At 56.5% G+C, this 16,298-nt stretch overlaps 1 protein-coding gene across 1 annotated transcript; it reads right to left on the bottom strand.

The window, feature by feature from the left end:
* Positions 1-4,775: 4,775 nt before the first annotated feature.
* On the bottom strand, positions 4,776-12,493 carry UPK3A (uroplakin 3A). Its single transcript, XM_030320916.1, has 6 exons — positions 12,442-12,493; positions 11,268-11,423; positions 9,873-10,149; positions 8,495-8,577; positions 6,516-6,648; positions 4,776-5,081 (listed from the first exon to the last, which is right to left on the bottom strand). Exons 1-6 carry the CDS (start codon positions 12,491-12,493, stop codon positions 4,934-4,936), a joined length of 849 nt encoding a protein of 282 aa, XP_030176776.1. The 3' UTR covers positions 4,776-4,933.
* Positions 12,494-16,298: the final 3,805 nt, after the last annotated feature.

Genomic DNA, 16,298 nt, shown 5'->3' with positions numbered 1-16,298 from the left:
GCCGAATGAAGGAGGAGGAAGGAAGCAGGAGCTAGTTTCCTCCCCGGGCCATTCTTGATGCGATGAGAGCTCGTGTGCCTTGGGACTTGGGACAGACCTCTCCCCCTGCCCCTTGCCACGGAAGGTTAACCGTCCTTCGCATTCTGAGGCCTGGGGTTGTCGTACAGGGCACAGCCATTCAGTGCAGGTGGGAAGAGAGGGTGAGCTTTGGGGGCGAGGTCGAGGAGTAGCAGGGCCCTGTGTGCCAAGGGGCCCCCAGGGAGTGTTCCTGAGTCCCCAGGGGCAGAGACGTCCCGCAGTAATTCCATGTCCATCCTCAGATTGTCACACGACCCACAAAGGAGGGGGGATAGTGACTGTAGGCACCTCTCCAGCCAGGTAGAGGGCTCTGAGGAGGGGCCTGGAAGGAGGCTCAAGGGATCAGTAACCGGGGCACGGGTCTGAGGCCCCGCCAAAGAGCACCCTAGCCTCCTCGGTCCTCTTCAAGCAGCCAGTGTGCTGTGTCGCTTGTAAAATTCAGAATCCTGAATTTAAAATGGAAGAACAAGAAACACAACATCCCGAGACCTTGTTCCTATTGTTTCAGCATTTATCTACCTGTGACAGGGCCGTGGAATACAGCCTCTGGGCTCAGGAGCTGGCTTAGAGATGGTAGGGACCTGAGAAAAGTACCTTCTCCTCCAGGAAGCCCTCCTGACTATTCCGGCCCTGATTGGTGGGGAGGGGATCATACCTCCGAATCCGACGGGACTTCTAGCCCGACCTGTGTGTTTAAGGCCAGACCGTGCTCTGTCCAAGGCTCTGCTCTGACAATTCCTCTGTGCATTTCTGTTCTCCTGGCCAGCTTTCCCAAGCCTGGGGCTCAGGGCTCTATTGGGTTGAACTGAATGACATCACTTTGTGATTGATCAGATCTGAGGGAAAAAAAAATCACTTATCTTTGAGCGGGCTTCCCAAGCATTCCGACCCTCTCTGTACCCATGAGGTCAAGGGCGCCCAGAGAGGTTACTTCCTTGCCCCAAGTCACACAGCACGTCTATGTGATCAGTTCATTGACGAGCCAGGCCTGGGGTAGGAGGGAAGGTGAGGCCGCATCTATGCGGAGGTGGAAAGCGCATTTTGAAGGTCCTGCCACCTCAGCCGTGGGGCAGGCGGGGGAGGGGCCAGGAAAATCGCTCCTGTGGGTATTTACAATGACGAGTTTCTGAGAGCCTTCTCAGTGCAGCCCGGAACGCATGCACCACTCGCGATTTCTTCCACCCACCTCCCCGCCCAGCTGCTTGGGTTCTTCTGCTCAGACGGGATAGAGCTGGCTGGGAGTTAGCAGGGCCTTGGCCTCCCCCTTCAACCCACCCTCTGAGAGACGCTGGTTTCCCTTCTCTCCCCCGGTGCTGCACGGGAGGGACCAACCGAAGGACCCCAGAGAGGCTGTTTTGTGGACAGAAGTGTGTGTTGGGGAGGAGGTTTTGGAGACATGGGAGCAACACTGTCACCATCTCCGTGATGGGGAGGTTCGGGGGCTGAGCGGGAGAACAGAGGCCAGAGACCGCGTCGGGGTCACAGAAGGTCGGGTGCAGCTTTCCGGTGAGTTCTCTTCCTGTTCTCTTGGGCGTCCCTCCGTCCTGGCCCCACTGCGGACGCGCTCGGTCCCTTGCAGTCTCTCCATCCCCCTTAAGTGATCTCAGCCAGTCCCCGGGCCTCTCACATCGTGTGTGCTCCGCGCATCAGCCTCTGTGGGCGCCTGGGCGGCTCAGTTGGTTAAGCGTCCGGCTTCGGCTCAGGTCACGATCTCGCGGTTCGTGGGTTCGAGCCCTGCGTCAGGTGAGCCCTGCTTCTCTCTCTCTCTCTCTGCCCCTCGCTCACTTGCGCGTCCCCCCCCCAAAAAAACAAGTCAAAAGAAAACCAAAAAGAAAGTCTGTGGGTTATGCCGTAACAGGCCTGCCGAGGCCAGGCTGGGAGATTCGGTGGGGAACAAACGAATTTCCTTGTTAGACTCAGACAGCCAAGGAAAGCCGGGCGAGACCCCAGCCCCCTGCGATCCTGCAGGCTGACCCTGAATCACCAGGGGCCAGACCATTGCCTCATGAGTAGGGGGACACTCCTGGACTGAACTTTCCTGCTCCAGCAGCACCGTAAGGCAGGAAGCCTTAAACCTCATCAGAACCCGGGACGGGAACCCGGCCCCTGGCGGCCTCCAGGGAAGATGCGGAGGCTGGCGGCGGCTCTGTGGCACCGACCCCCCGCGCCCCCTGTGCTCGCCTGTCCCGGGAGGTCACAGGGCGTGTGGCCAAGGCTCGGAGCAGCCGTGGGGAAGCCCTGCCTACGCGGCCGATGTGAGTATGTGCAGGGGCTTCTGGGCACAGGCTGGGAGCTGCTCCGTGAGTCTCCTTTTTTTGTTGTTTTTTAATGCTTATTTATTTTTGAGAGAGAGCACGACAGAAGGCAGAACGTGAGCGGGGGAGGGGCAGAGAGAGAGGGAGGGACACAAAGATTTTGACTCCGAGCTGTCAGCACAGAGCCCACGAGAGCGGGGCTCGAACTCACGAACCGTGAGATCATGACCCGAGCCAAAGACAGCTCAGCCACCCAGCCACCCACGGAGCCACCCAGGCGCCCTGTCTTCTTCTTCTTCTTCTTTTTTAATGTTTCTTTATTTTTGAGAGAGAGAGAATGAGCAGGGGAGGGGCAGAGAGAGAGGGAAACGGAGGGCCCAAAGCTTTTTTACAAACGGGGAAACCGAGGCTGCACGAGACGAAGCGGCTCACCTAAGGTCTCCCGGCTGACAGGTAAGTCAGATCTGATGCTTCGCTCGAGGGACCAGCAACCTCTCCCGACGTGGGAAACAATCTGGTGGGTCCTCAACGCGTGAAACAGAACGGCCACATGACCCGGCCATCCGCTCCGAGGTACGCACCCAAGACCCCCTACAACGGGTGTCCAAACAAATACGTGAAGGTGGCCGTTCAGAGCAGCACTGCCCCCCGCAAACAGCGACACGACAGCGAACGGTGGAGACGACCCCTGTGTCCGTCCACCGAAGAATGATAGGGCCATACGGCGCACTGCTACGCGGCCGTGAAAAGGGAACAAGGCACCGACACCTGCTACGGTGTGGCTGGACCTCAGAAACGTGACCAAAGACTCAAACGTGACAAGCCAGACTCAAAAACCCATGCGTTGTATGAGTCCGTTGGTACAAAATGTCCAGAGACACTGGTGGTTGTCAGGGACTCGGGTTGGGGGGACGGGGGGCGGGGGGGGAGAAACAGGAAGTCCCTGCTTGATAGGTATAGGGTTTCCTTTTGGGGTGATGGAAACATTCTGGAACCAGGCAGAGGTGATGGTTGCATAACATCAAGAATGTTCTAAATGCCACTGAACTGTTTGCTTTAAAATGGTTAATTGTGTGTTATGTGAAGCCCACCTCAATTAAAATAAATACAGGCATGTTACAGAACAGAAGGCAGGGTGCGACTCTTGATCTCAGGGTTGTGAGTTCGAGCCCCACACTGGGCGTAGAGATTACTTGTTAAAAAATGGAAAAAAAAAACCCAAAATGCACCTTTGCAGGAATTTTTAACAAGGGCCGACTTCCGGAAGCCTTGCCTCCCCTCTGCGGCCGCTGGGGTTTCTACTGGAGGAACTCTGCAAGCACAGCCCTACTGGAGGCAGGGCTCGGGGAGGACGAATTAGCACAGAAGCACAGGGGCCGCCCAGGCTAATGCTCCTGGGCTTGGAATACAGTGTCGAGGGATCCAGAACTGGCCGGAGCCTACCCAGTCTGTGCCATCTCTCCCTCCTCCCCACGGCCCAGGGACTGGGTTCCTCTCAGCTCCCGTGGCCGCGGCCACCCTGATGGACCCTCGGCCGCTTCGGCTTCTCCTGACCCTTGCCTGACTTTAGGCTTCTTCTCACAGCTGCTGCCTCCTGCCTTCCCGGCTTTGGAACCCGCTGGTGGACCCGTGCTGGTCTCAGCATCCGTACCCCCAGAGGAAGATCTGGTGGTCTCAGTGGACCCCATCGGCCACTGCTGATGAGGGCCAGCGGGGAGACCGCCGCCTCTCAGGAGTGTTGTCTCCCTCACAGCTGACAGGTTGGCGTGCCTGCTTTAACCCAGCCCTGCTCGGAGAAATTTCTCCTTTCCGTGATGGGAAAACCATGACTCGTTTTGCACATTCCCCAGAGGGAAGTGGTCTTGCTACCTGGCTCAGAAGAGAGAACTGAGTCATCTGAGCCGGGAAGCGGGAGTAGGAGGGTCCCTGCGGCACCCCCACAAGTGGACTCGGTGCCCCTCTTCTGTTTCCGGAAGCCTCTTTGGCCCGCCTACCGCGGTGCCCTCAGGGAAAGCAGGGAAGGAGCCTTGAAAGTAGCCATTTACACATCAGCCCATTTTACAGATGAGGAAGCTGAGCCCCGGCGAGAAGGAGATGGCTGCTGGGGGACACAGGAGTTGATGGCCGCTGCCCCTGTGGGGCCCAGTTCAGGTTCAAGCACTTCGGAGTCAGCGAACCCCAAACACCATCTAGTGACTGCACGCCTGGCCCGTCTCTCGGGACCCCTCCAGCTCACGGGAGGCGATCAGGGGGGTGCTGCTTCCCCCATCTTCCGGGTGTTCCAGGGGTTCTGACACCCGTTTTTCCTAACCCTCACCCCCTCCACTCCGATGGAAAATCAGTCCCCTGCCCCCACCCTCTAGAGAAGAAACAATCCGGCCCCTCCGCCCAACACAGCATTCATTCATCTGTCTTGTCCCTCATTCATTTGGAACTCAAAACCTCGGGAAGATTTTATTAACAGTTTTCCCGCAGGTTGGGCCAACACACCCTGTTCCGCCGTGGGTGGGGTCAGGGCACCGGCTGCCCGCACACCCCCTGGGCAAGGCCAGTGGGGAGAAGGCCTCCGGCCCAGGAGCGGGCCGGGCTCAGTCCCGCAGCTAGCTGGAATACGCGTCAGCCCTGTCCAGCGGCGGCCCCCGGTTCCCAGACGTGTACGCGGGCTCCGAGGTCCCCAGGGACTTGGGGACGGCCTCCTGCGTGATCTGGGAGTCGTGTGTCGTTTCCCTGTCAGAGCCGCCCGTGTCCCTGACCAAGCAGAGGAAGAGAGTAAGGGTTAGGGGCACAGAGCAAGCCTAAACCCCTGCAGCTGCTCAGGGACCTTTCTACTTAGACGCTGCCCTCGGCCAGAGACCAGTCTTTCCAGAGCCCTCACTGCGTGCCAGGGCCCCGGGATAAGGGAAGGGGCACCCCGTTTGGAACTGCGGGAACAGGCGATTTATAGATCTTGCCATGAGCCGGACACTTGGAGGCCGCCGTCCCAAATCCCCAAAGAGCTAAGATTGTGGAAGACAGGCCACAGGAAAGAATGACCAGACAGAACGGACAGGAAGGCTTCCTGGAGGAGGGGACAGGTCATAGATCCCGAAGGAGGGGGCTGAGAAAGGCATTCCAGGCACGCGACAGGAAGGGCTGGGGTAACAGTGGGAAGTCTGGTGTCGCTGGGGCTGGGATGGGGGTAGAGGAGGGATAAATGGGAGAGCCAGGCTAACGTCAGGTAACAGGACCTTTGGTGCCAGATTAACGTGCCGCCCACAGGAGGGAGGGACATACCCGTGTCCCCAGGGCTCCCAAGTCTGACCAGACAGACCAGTCTCCTAGTGACTAATCTCATCTGTTATTTGTGTTTTTAAGGACTTAAATGGCAGAGGGCAACCTGATTTGCAAGTTCATTGTCCCCTTCCCCATCCCCCACCCAGCCCACAGGGCTTTTCCCACCTGGCTGGTCTCTGTGTCCCCTTAATTTCACCTGCTCCAAGGGGACTTCCCATCTGTCCTCCCACCAGCACTGGGGCAGGCACCCTCTCCCTGCCGGTGCCTTGATTCCCCCCCTGCGCCATCGTCCCAGGATGAGTGGATTGTGTGCAGCCACCAGGCAGCCCTGTGAGCTGCTCCGGACCCCCCACGGGAGACCTCAAGTCCTCGTCCAAACCTACGCACATCAGAGCCGTTGGTAGCTTCAGAAGCCCAGGGCTCTGAGCTCAACTCTGTTTTAACTGGCTGTTGTGACCTTGGGCCTCAGTTTCCCCATCTTACAGCAAGTAGGTGAACTGAACTATGACAACAAAGTTAATATTTACTGAGTGTCCAGGTGCTGCCCTGAAAACTCTAGGGATTATGTCACTTAACCTTCAAGACTCCACAAAGAGGATAGTATTTGTTCGTATCCCCGTCGCCCAGATGAGGAAATTGAGGCACAGAAGGAGAGGTGTCAGAGCCGGGACCTGCCCGCAAAGCCCGGGTACCGAGCCCCTCCCTACCCAGCTGAATGATTTGACCTCGGACACCCCAGGACACTGCTCCCCTCTCACCAGCCCCCCGCCCCGCCCCCACCCCGGGGTGGAAGGCAGCTCCATGGCCTTCTGGGCTCTCCCCTGCCTGGGGGGGGGGGGGGGGAACGCTCGAGGAGGAGCGTGCCTGGTGTGCACCCCGAGTCGCACCCTCCAGCCGGCGGCTACTCACAGGAGGCTGAGGACGATGGCACCAGCAAAGGCGACGAGCAGGAAGAAGGGCAGGGAGCCCAGGATGGACGTGATGACGATCATGCCCCCGCTCCGCCGGCCCGGCCACGTGTCGATCGCGGAGTAGGGGGTGGCTGATGGGACACGGGCCCACTTACTCCCCAGACACTGCACCCCTCAGCCTTCTCCCAGGGACACACAGGGGACCCCCACCCCCACCCCCAGGCCCGGCAGCCGCAGATCTCAGGATGAAGCAGGGACCCGGGTCGGTGTCTGTCCCCCCCCCAGGTCTGAGGCGCAATTATCTTGCTTGTTCCACACCCACGTCCCAACTACCTCGTGTGTCTCTTCTCTTCCTCTCTTAACGGTCTTTCCGCATAATTTTATTTTTAAAAAATGTTTACTTAATTTTGAGAGAGAGAGAGAGAGCCAGAGGGAGAGGGGCAGAGGATCCCAAGCAGGCTCCAGGCTGTCAGCACAGAGCCCGATGCAGGGCTTGAACTCACGAACTGTGAGATCATGGCCTGGGCCAAAGTCCGCGGCTTAACTGACTGAGCCACCCAGGTGTCCCTGGCCTTTTGCATAATCTTAAATTACAACCTAACTCAACTCGTCTGGTGAAATGGATGGGATACGGATTATCCGCAATTAAAGATGAGGCCTGGAGCACCCGGGTGGCTCAGTGGGTTAAGCATCTGACTTGGGCCCAGGTCATGAGCTCGTGGTCGGTGGGTTCAAGCCCCGCGTCGGGCTCTGTGCTGACAGCTAGGAGCCTGGAGCCCGCTTTGGATTCTGTGCCTGCCTCTCCTCTGCTCACTCTCTTTCTCTCAAAACCCTCTCAAAAATAAATTTAAAAAAATTTTCTAAAGATGAGGCAAAGGGCCCTGGTCTAACAGAACCCCTCCACCCCTCTACCAAAGTCACCTTTAGAACTCAGTGAACAACTTACAGGTCCTACGGTGAGCTAGCTGCTTTCTGGTCATTGTCCCATGTAGACCCACGAGATGCCCATTCTACAGATCACTTTCTGCAGCTCAGGGAGATTGAGTTCCTGTCCCAGGGCACTCGGACTCTAGACTCGAGTTTACGTGCCGGTCTGTCTAGTCCCAAAGGGCACAGTCTTCCCACAAACTGACCTCGGGCCCTGCCCAAAAAGAACCGGGCCTGGTGCTTTTGCCTGGATAATTCAAAGGAATCCGGCTGGGGAGGCAGACCAGGGGTTTTTCCTCCCACTTCTGAGATGTGGGAACTGAGGTTCTGAAGGGTTCACGCAGCAGTGAGGGGCAGAGGCTGGGCTTGAACTCGGGACTCTTGGTCCCAAGGCAGCACTGTTACGGGGGGGGGGGGGGGGGGCCCACAACGCACGGGCAGGCGGGGAGCCACCCCAGCCACATGCACACACGCCCCGCCTGTCCACACCCGTCACTAGCCATGTGACTTCAAGCTACCTTTCAGAGCCACTGCATGGCCCGTCAGCTTACCGTGGGGGTGGACCCAACATGGGGTGGGGGGGTCAGGATGGAATGCAGGACAAACTCCACACCCACCTCAGTTACGCCAGCAAAACCCGCTACAACACCTCAGACAAGGGAGGGGGCAAGTGTCAGGTAAACCATTTTAAGATACATCCTCTGGGGCCCCTGGGTGGCTCAGTCGGTTAAGCGTCCGACTTTAGCTCAGGTCATGATCTCATGCTTCATGAGTTCGAGCCCCGGCTCTGTGCTGACAGCCTGGAGCCTGCTTCGGATTCTGTCTCCCTCTCTCTCTGCCCCTCCCTCCCATGCACGCACACTCTCTCTCTCTCTCTCTCTCTCAAAAAAATAAATAAATATTAAAAAACATTTTTTTAAAGATGCACTTTCCTCATCAACCCAACAGCCTGCCCTGCATCTGGGGAGACTTTTCCCCATGACAGGCTGAGTCTGCTTTCCCGGGTTCCCCTGAGGGTTGCCCCCCAGCCCTCCCCCGCCCCCCACTTACGACGGTTGGTGCGGATGGGGTCGGACCATAGGGTCTGGTCCTGTACTAAGCCCGCAGACATGTTGACGAGGAGGTACTTGAACCTGCAAGGAGACGGAGCAAAGGGCGACTTCTATCCATCCTGTGCGCCCCGGCCACCGGCAGGTGGGAGGACAGGTTTGGGGGAGAGACGGGGTACTTCTAGGAGATGGAAATCTAGGCGGCCACAGGGTGGGCTCTGGGCGACAGAACAGTGCTGGATTTGGCATCGGCACCGTTGCCCCATATTCCTGCCCCTGGGCTCTTTCCAGGAAGCCTCCAGGAAGGGACCAATGGCCCTCCTGTCAGCTCTCCCTCTGGGAGCCCCGCCCCCACCATTTCTCTATTATCTATACGAGGCCTGTAGCATACTGGCTGAGTATTAACCCATTTGTCCTGGTGGTATTTTTGCCTTCCACTATTCCCAGCTTGGTCCTTGGCACACAAAAGGGACTTTAAAAAAGAAAAAAAAAAAAGGAATAATATGCATTCCCAACTCAACTTTCCTGGGACAGGGCTATATTTTTATGTAGAAAACCCCAGTCAAGTGTTTCTAATCATAAAGGAAGATCAGCACAAAATACCAAGAGCCCGCTGACGGTCTCATACATGGTCAGTTTAAAACAGCGGATATTCTGAGAACCAAAAAATCAACAGCCTCTAGTTTAACACTTAAAAAAAAGGGGGGGAGGGGCGCCTGGGTGGCGCAGTCGGTTAAGCGTCCGACTTCAGCCAGGTCACCATCTCGCAGTTCGTGAGTTCGAGCCCCGCGTCGGGCTCTGGGCTGATGGCTCGGAGCCTGGAGCCTGTTTCCAATTCTGTGTCTCCCTCTCTCCCTGACCCTCCCCCGTTCATGCTGTCTCTCTCTGTCCCAAAAATAAATAAACATTGAAAAAAAAAATTAAAAAAAAAAAAAAGGGGGGGGCGCCTGGGGGGCTCAGTTGGTTAAGCATCCGACTTCGGCTCACGTCATGATTTCACGGTCCGTGAGTTCGAGCCCCGCGTCGGACTCTGTACTGACAGCTCAGAGCCTGGAGCCTGTTTCGGATTCTGGTCTCCCTCTCTCTCTGCCCCTCCCCCTCTCACACTGTCTCTGTGTCTCTCTCTCTCAAAAATAAACAAATGTTAAAAAAAAAAAGATTTAAAAAATAATAAAAGAATTTCAAGATGACAAAGGCAGAGGATTAAGCCAAGCAGGGGTCCTTCTGAGTGCATGGGGCCCTGGCATGGTCACACGCCCTGAAGCAGGCCCCTTCGTGAGCCCTGGGCCAGTCCTGGTACAAGAAACGCGGCCCTTCTGGGCCTTCCTGAGTCAGGGCTGGGGCATGACGGTCACTCACCCACAGCTGCCCACACCCACCTGTACTCCGTGGCCGCCGACAGGGGCGGGTTGCAGAGGCCGTGGAAGTTGGGGTCTGAAAGGCAGGTGCCGTTGGCGCCCACCTTGACGAGGTAGGCGTCCAGGATTTCCGAGGCCCGGGCCACATCCCCGATGGCATCCAAGCTGGGCAGGTCACCACAGGGGATCAGGTCAAAGGCCGCTGCCTTATAGGGGCCTGTCCTTCCCCCCTCTGTTTGCTGGAAGGTGGAGCTCAGCGGGGTCTTGGCGTCCTGCACGGAGGCGTTCCTGGAGCTGGCTGTAGAGACAGGGTCGGGAGTGAGATTCCTGGCCACCTCAGCTCAAAGTCACTCACTCGGCCATTCACCCAATACCCGCGGACAACCTCCCTGAGCCGGCGCTATGCTGGGCCCTGCGTCCCAGGCTGAGGCAGGTTCAGCCCTGCTTCGAGGGCTCCCTGTGCAACGGAGGGGGCAGACGGGATCACCTCTCGGCTTCGGGCGCCGTGCCCGGCTCCCGGCTCTCACCCACCTCCTCTTCCTGCAGACCCTCCCGCCCCAACAGACTTCCACCATTTTCCCGAGAGCCCTGGATCTTCCGTAAAATGAGAAAGGAGGGTGCTACGGTACAGGGGAAACAGCATGCGGGCAGACAGACCTGCGTCGGGTCCTAGGTCCCTTCCTTACTTGCTGGGTGACTTTGGACAACCCCTTGTACCTCTCTGGGCCCTGGTCTGTAAAATGGGAGAGAACCCCCCTGCAGCGGGCACAGATCGGGCGCAGGTAGACAGGCGGGAAATGTCGGCCGAAAGAATGAAATGATGGCCCTGAACGGGCTGCCAGAAATGTAAGAGGTCGTCCCTGGGTTCTTTCTCCCAGAAGCCCAGGATCGCCCCAGTGAGCAGGCGAGGCCGGGCCAGAGCACGTGGGTCCAAGTGCACGGTTTCCCTCGCAAACCCCAATCAGGCACCACCTCGGGGAGCCTGGGGAAGGGCCGGGGCTTGAGACACCACAGTGATCTGGGTTCACTTTCCAGCCTGGGGGCTCCCACGAGTGACTCCACCTCTGTGAGCCTTGATTCCTTGCTCTGTGGTGGGCATCCTAGCAGCTGTCCTGCCGGCCGGTTGTCAATATTAGCTCTAAGGTGTGGGAAGCACTGAGCACGATGCAGGTGCTCAGTGACTGGTGCTGCCTTTATTTCTCCGCTAGACTGGACGCTTCTCGGGGACGAGTCCATACATGTGGCCTCAGCTCCCCGCCCAGGGCTGGCACGGAGCCCCCAGGGCTGCCTGTCAGCGAGGTACACGGGGGTAGTCGCGTTCCGGTGCTAAAGCACCCCACTACCCGTGTCCTTTCCTCCTCCCTGCAGACAGGTCAAAGCCCCTTTCGGTGCGGCCCGCGGGAAGAAGGCCTTTACCTGACTCGACCAGGACATAGAGGTACACCTCAAAAGTGCCATCGAGGGCCGCTGAGCTGTCAAACACGCAGAGAGGCTTTTCCAAGGCCACCGTGGTGAGGGTCGGGTTGTTGGTGGCAAAGGTCACACTGGCCAGCTGGGGCTGGAGGTTCACACCTAGAGGAGGCAATGAGGACAGGGGCTGACCCCCAGCAGAAGAGCCCACGCCCCTGGGCACACTCTGCCCCCCACCCCATGTCTGCACAGGGTTCCCGACACCCAGAGTGTGCCGGGCACTGGGGTTCGCCCTCCCCAAGGGCCATTTCAGGAACTTGTCTCAGACACAGGCGGCACCCCTGCCCCCACAACCCCCCCTCCCACCCCCCGAAGCCAAGCGGTCCAGCCCCCTGCTGCCCTCTCTCTCTTGGGTTGCCAAGAACCCCACTGCCTCTCCTAAGCATCTCTTCACGCAGTCAGCCCAGTCCTGCAGCTCCACTCTCTTCACGTGGACCCTGCCCCCATTCTCGGCTCTCTAACATGCAAACCTGACCCTGTCACTCTCCTCCTGGGCCCCTTCTGTGGCTCCCCACTGCGTTGGAAGGGACTCCAACACAGTCCAGCCCCTCTGAAGGGGCATCAGAGTCCTGAGGGTCTGGGCTTTGCTTCCTTGGGCCTGCGGCCTCGCCCCAAAGCACGCCCCCCACCCCCCCCCCCACCCACCCCCACCCCATGCTCCAGCCACGCTGACGGACAGTGGTCGGGAGGTTCCCAGGATAGACCATACTGCCTCCCTCCTTGAACTTGCGGGGGCTGCCCCTTCCCCTGCAATGCCCCTCCATCCCCGCCAGTCCAGGCCTCTCCAGGGTCTAGTCCCGCCCCTTCTCTGCTCTCCCGCAGCCCCCTGTGCGTCTGTCTCTCGCAGCACCCATCACAGGGATCTGTGATCCCTGAGCCCTGGAATCCCACCTGAGGAAGCTTATCAGTTAGTGTGGTCTACTGTTAGCAGCACCCGAATCCCCACAGGGCTTGGCACAGAGCGGGCAGGCGTGCCCGTTCCTGGAGCGAACACGCGAAGCTCCCCGTTCCCAACGCTCCTTTGCATCGAGGTTCCTCTGAGGACTGTGGGAGGGTCAGGGCCCAGGTCACAGCTGCCCGCCCTCCCGAGGCACGGCCCCTTCTCCCCTTCCCCGCTCACCCGAGCCGAGGCGCAGGCAGCCGAGGGCCAGCGGGGCCCAGAGCGGAAGCATGGCCTTGAACCAGCCGCGGGGAGCGCGGGGCGCGCGGTCCGGCGGGCACCGCGCCTCTCAGGGTCCGCGCACCTGGCGGCCTGGACCCTCCCTCGGCGCGCCCCGCCCCCGCCCGCGCCGGCCAATCCCCGGCCTCCTCGCTGGCTATTTGCATACGCCCCGCCCCGTCTGCCCAGAACTCTGGTTCCCCGGGGCACACGCCCGCCCCGCGTCTCCGCCGAAGCGCCTACTGTGTGCAAGGAGCTGGGGCGGCGCTCTCACAGCGTCTCTTCCCTAATGAGACCTCTGCGGGCAAGACGTCCCCTCTTTGAGCCACGGCTTCCACCCTGTGAAATGGGCCTCTAATTCCTACGGCTGTTTACGGAGACCCTACTAGGTGCCAGATACTCTCTCGGCTCTTGTGAAGATTAAACAGGCTAATGAGAAAAAGCGCTGTCATAGAGACCACGAGGTCCCAGGCCTGTGAGCTCTCCAGAGACTCCGCTGTCACCCTTGGGGTTCACAGGTGGACGGCCAGGGACTCTCCAGGCCGCACACACACTCTTCCAGCGTCAGGAATCTCCAAGAGTGTCTTAAATACTATATTTTACATATAAGAAATAAATCAACAAGGGTGGGGGGGGGACTAAATTTGGAAACTTAACAGAAAGTAAGGAATCCGGGTATAGCATGAACAACATAACCCTGTGCAGAAAACTACCGAGAAATTTGACGAGGCCTGTCTGACTATGCTCCCTTGTAGAGAGCACTGTGAAGGCAGGGAGAGCTGTAGCCAAGGCCTGGACCGCAGGAGTGAAGCAGGGGTGGGGAGGGCAGAGCAGTTCTGCAGCGACTTGGGTGTGCCCCAGAACTGGTGTCAGGACCCAGGTCCTCAATACAGCACGAGGGAGATTTGGGGGGCGGGGGGGGAGGGAGGAGAACTTAGGGAGTTTTGAATTGGTAGTATTGCTAAGATAAAAATAGCAACTCCCTAGCTCTGTCTGCTCAAAGGGCCTAGCCACAGTCACTTAGCACTCTGGGTCCTGCAAAAGCATTCCCCAGTAAAAGGCACTGGGCCCCCTGGGAGAGATGGTAACTTCCGGGCTGGGACAGAGAATGTCAGGAGGAGCCAAGAAACTAAAGTACTGGAAAACGATGGGACTATGTCCAAGGTGCAGGCCCAGAAGGGGCTTGAAGGGGCGCCCAGCGGCCAGATGGAAAGTTTGCACGCAAAATAAATAATAAAAGTAACAAATCTAGCCCCTTGGGTGAAACATGAATCCGCGGGCCAATACTGGCACTTTAAAAAATGTTATAAAACAGGGGAGCCTAGGTGGCTCAGTCATTTGAGCATCTGACTCTTGGCTTCGGCTCAGGTCATGATCTGTGGTTTGTGGGTTCGAGCCCTGCATTGGGCTCTGTGCTGACAGTGTGGAGCCTGCTTGGTTGGGTTTCTCTGTCTCCCTCTCTCTCGGCCCCTCTCTTCTGCTCTCTCTCTCTTTCTCTCTCGAACTCGGAATAAATAAATCTTTAAAAAACTTAAAAAGTAAAAAAAAAAAAAAACAAAAAAACAAAAAAACACGTATGGGGTGCCTGGGTGGCTCAGTCGGTTGAACGTCCGACTTTGGCTCAGGTCATGATCTCGCAGTCCGTGAGTTCGAGCCCCGTGTTGGGCTCTGTGCTGACAGCTCAGAGCCTGGAGCCCACTTCAGTTTCTATGTCTCCCCCTCTCTCTGCCCCTCCTCTGCTCATGCTCTGTCTCTCTCGGTCTCAAAAATAAATAAAAACATTAAAAAAATTTTTTTTAAATGTTGTAAAAGAGAACATTTTTCTTCGGAGAACACCAACTAATAAATGTACAAGGAATGACAAACCAAAAATCGCCATTTTGCAAACGTCCTGGTAATAACTGATTTCAAGAAATAATCATCTCAATCAATGTTAAAACCATAGATGAAATATTTTGTTAAAAATTTTTTAATGTTTGGGGGGCGCCTGGGTGGCGCAGTCGGTTAAGCGTCCGACTTCAGCCAGGTCACGATCTCGCGGTCCGGGAGTTCGAGCCCCGCGTCGGGCTCTGGGCTGATGGCTCAGAGCCTGGAGCCTGTTTCCGATTCTGTGTCTCCCTCTCTCTCTGCCCCTCCCCCGTTCATGCTCTGTCTCTCTCTGTCCCAAAAATAAATAAACGTTGAAAAAAAAAAATTTTTAATGTTTGGGGATGGGCTAAATGAATAAGAGGCATTAAGGAATCTACTCCTGAAATCATGGTTTCACTATATGCTAACTAATTGGGATGTAAATTTTAAAAAATAAAAAATAAAATTAAAAAAAATTTGAATGTGTATTCACTTTTGAGAGACAGAGAGAGACACAGAGTGCAAGCGGGGGTGGGGCAGAGAGGGAGGGAGACACAGAATCCGAAGCAGGCTCCAGGCTCTGAGCTGTCAGCACAGAGCCCGACGCGGGGCTCGAACTCACGGACCGCGAGATCGTGACCTGAGCCAAAGTTGGACGCTTAACCGACTGAGCCACCCAGGCGCCCCATAGGTGAAAGATTTTTTAAGGAACAAGACGTGCAGGAATCTGGGGACATCAGCTCAGGGAAGTAATCAGACGTAAGATAACCAATAATGGATAGACTGACTTCATGTGCTTCCTTGGTGTCATGCCTCTGAGAAGGGCCCAGGATCTTCTTTGCAGTGTTCCCATCCCAAAAGTTTAACCTAAATCAGACCAAGAGGAAACAACCAAACACAAATTGAGGGACTTTCTGCAAACCAGCTGGCCTGGGTGTTTTGAAAATGTTAATGTCAGCAAAGCCAGAGGCAAACACAACACAAAACAAAAGGCTGAGAACTGTTGAAGACTGAAGGAGGCTCAACCACTAACTGCCCCTGGTGACCCTTGATTAATTCCTGGATGAAAACTACCTACAAAGAGCCCTGTTACGGCTAGTAGGACAATAAAGGGAACCCAGATTATGGAATGTGTATCAGATAATTATATTGAGTAGATCTGCCATTTCCAGAATGCAGTCACAGTATCGTGGTCACGTAGAAGGAGCTGCATGCCGGACCATGTCACCACCTCCGAAGCGAGAGCAGATACATGAATAAGGAGGGACAGAGAGAAAGAGAGAGAAAGCACATGTCGCAGAATGTTAACATTTGGTAAAAAAAAAAAAACATGGATATTCATTACACTGTTCTTGAAACGTGTCTATAGATTTGAAATGTGCCCAAGCGAAGATGTGTTTAAAAACCGGACACGCTGCTCCCCTCTCTGGGCCTCGCTTTCCCCTCTGTGAAATGGGCACGAGTCCGATCGCCCCGAGCCCTGCCATGCCGAGTGGATGATCAGATCCTTATCTCTGGGAGACAGAAAGTGACAGAAAGTCTCTGCCCCAGAGATAGGGACCTCTTGGGCAAGGTGCTGGGGGTTCCTCCAAAAATGTTTACAGGCTGACATTTCCCGTCCGATGATCATTTGTGTACCTGGACTGGAACAGGACCTGGTTGAGTTGTTCGTGAAGGTTCAGCCCAGAATCGCCCGTGAGAGAGAGAAAAGCCAGGCACCCGAGGCCTTCTCCCAGACAGTGCAGTTTCTCAGGAAAAAAACAAAAACAAAAAAAAAAAGCCCTCCTGTCTCTTGTCTTGCCCAAATATGGCAAGAACATCTGGGGAAAAGAGTTAAAATAATCTGCTAAGGCCTCCAAACATTCTGGGGAAAAAAAAAAAAAAAGTCTTGGATTTATAAACATCCACTTCAAAGATGCTGACTTTTGTTTGGTGAATTCTGAAGAGGGACAAGTGCAAGGGGAAATGGG

Source organism: Lynx canadensis, chromosome B4, assembly GCF_007474595.2.
Source record: "Lynx canadensis isolate LIC74 chromosome B4, mLynCan4.pri.v2, whole genome shotgun sequence".
Taxonomy (NCBI): Eukaryota; Metazoa; Chordata; class Mammalia; order Carnivora; family Felidae; genus Lynx; species Lynx canadensis.
Note: the sequence above shows the minus strand (reverse complement) of the source record. Positions and strands in the feature narration are given on the sequence as shown.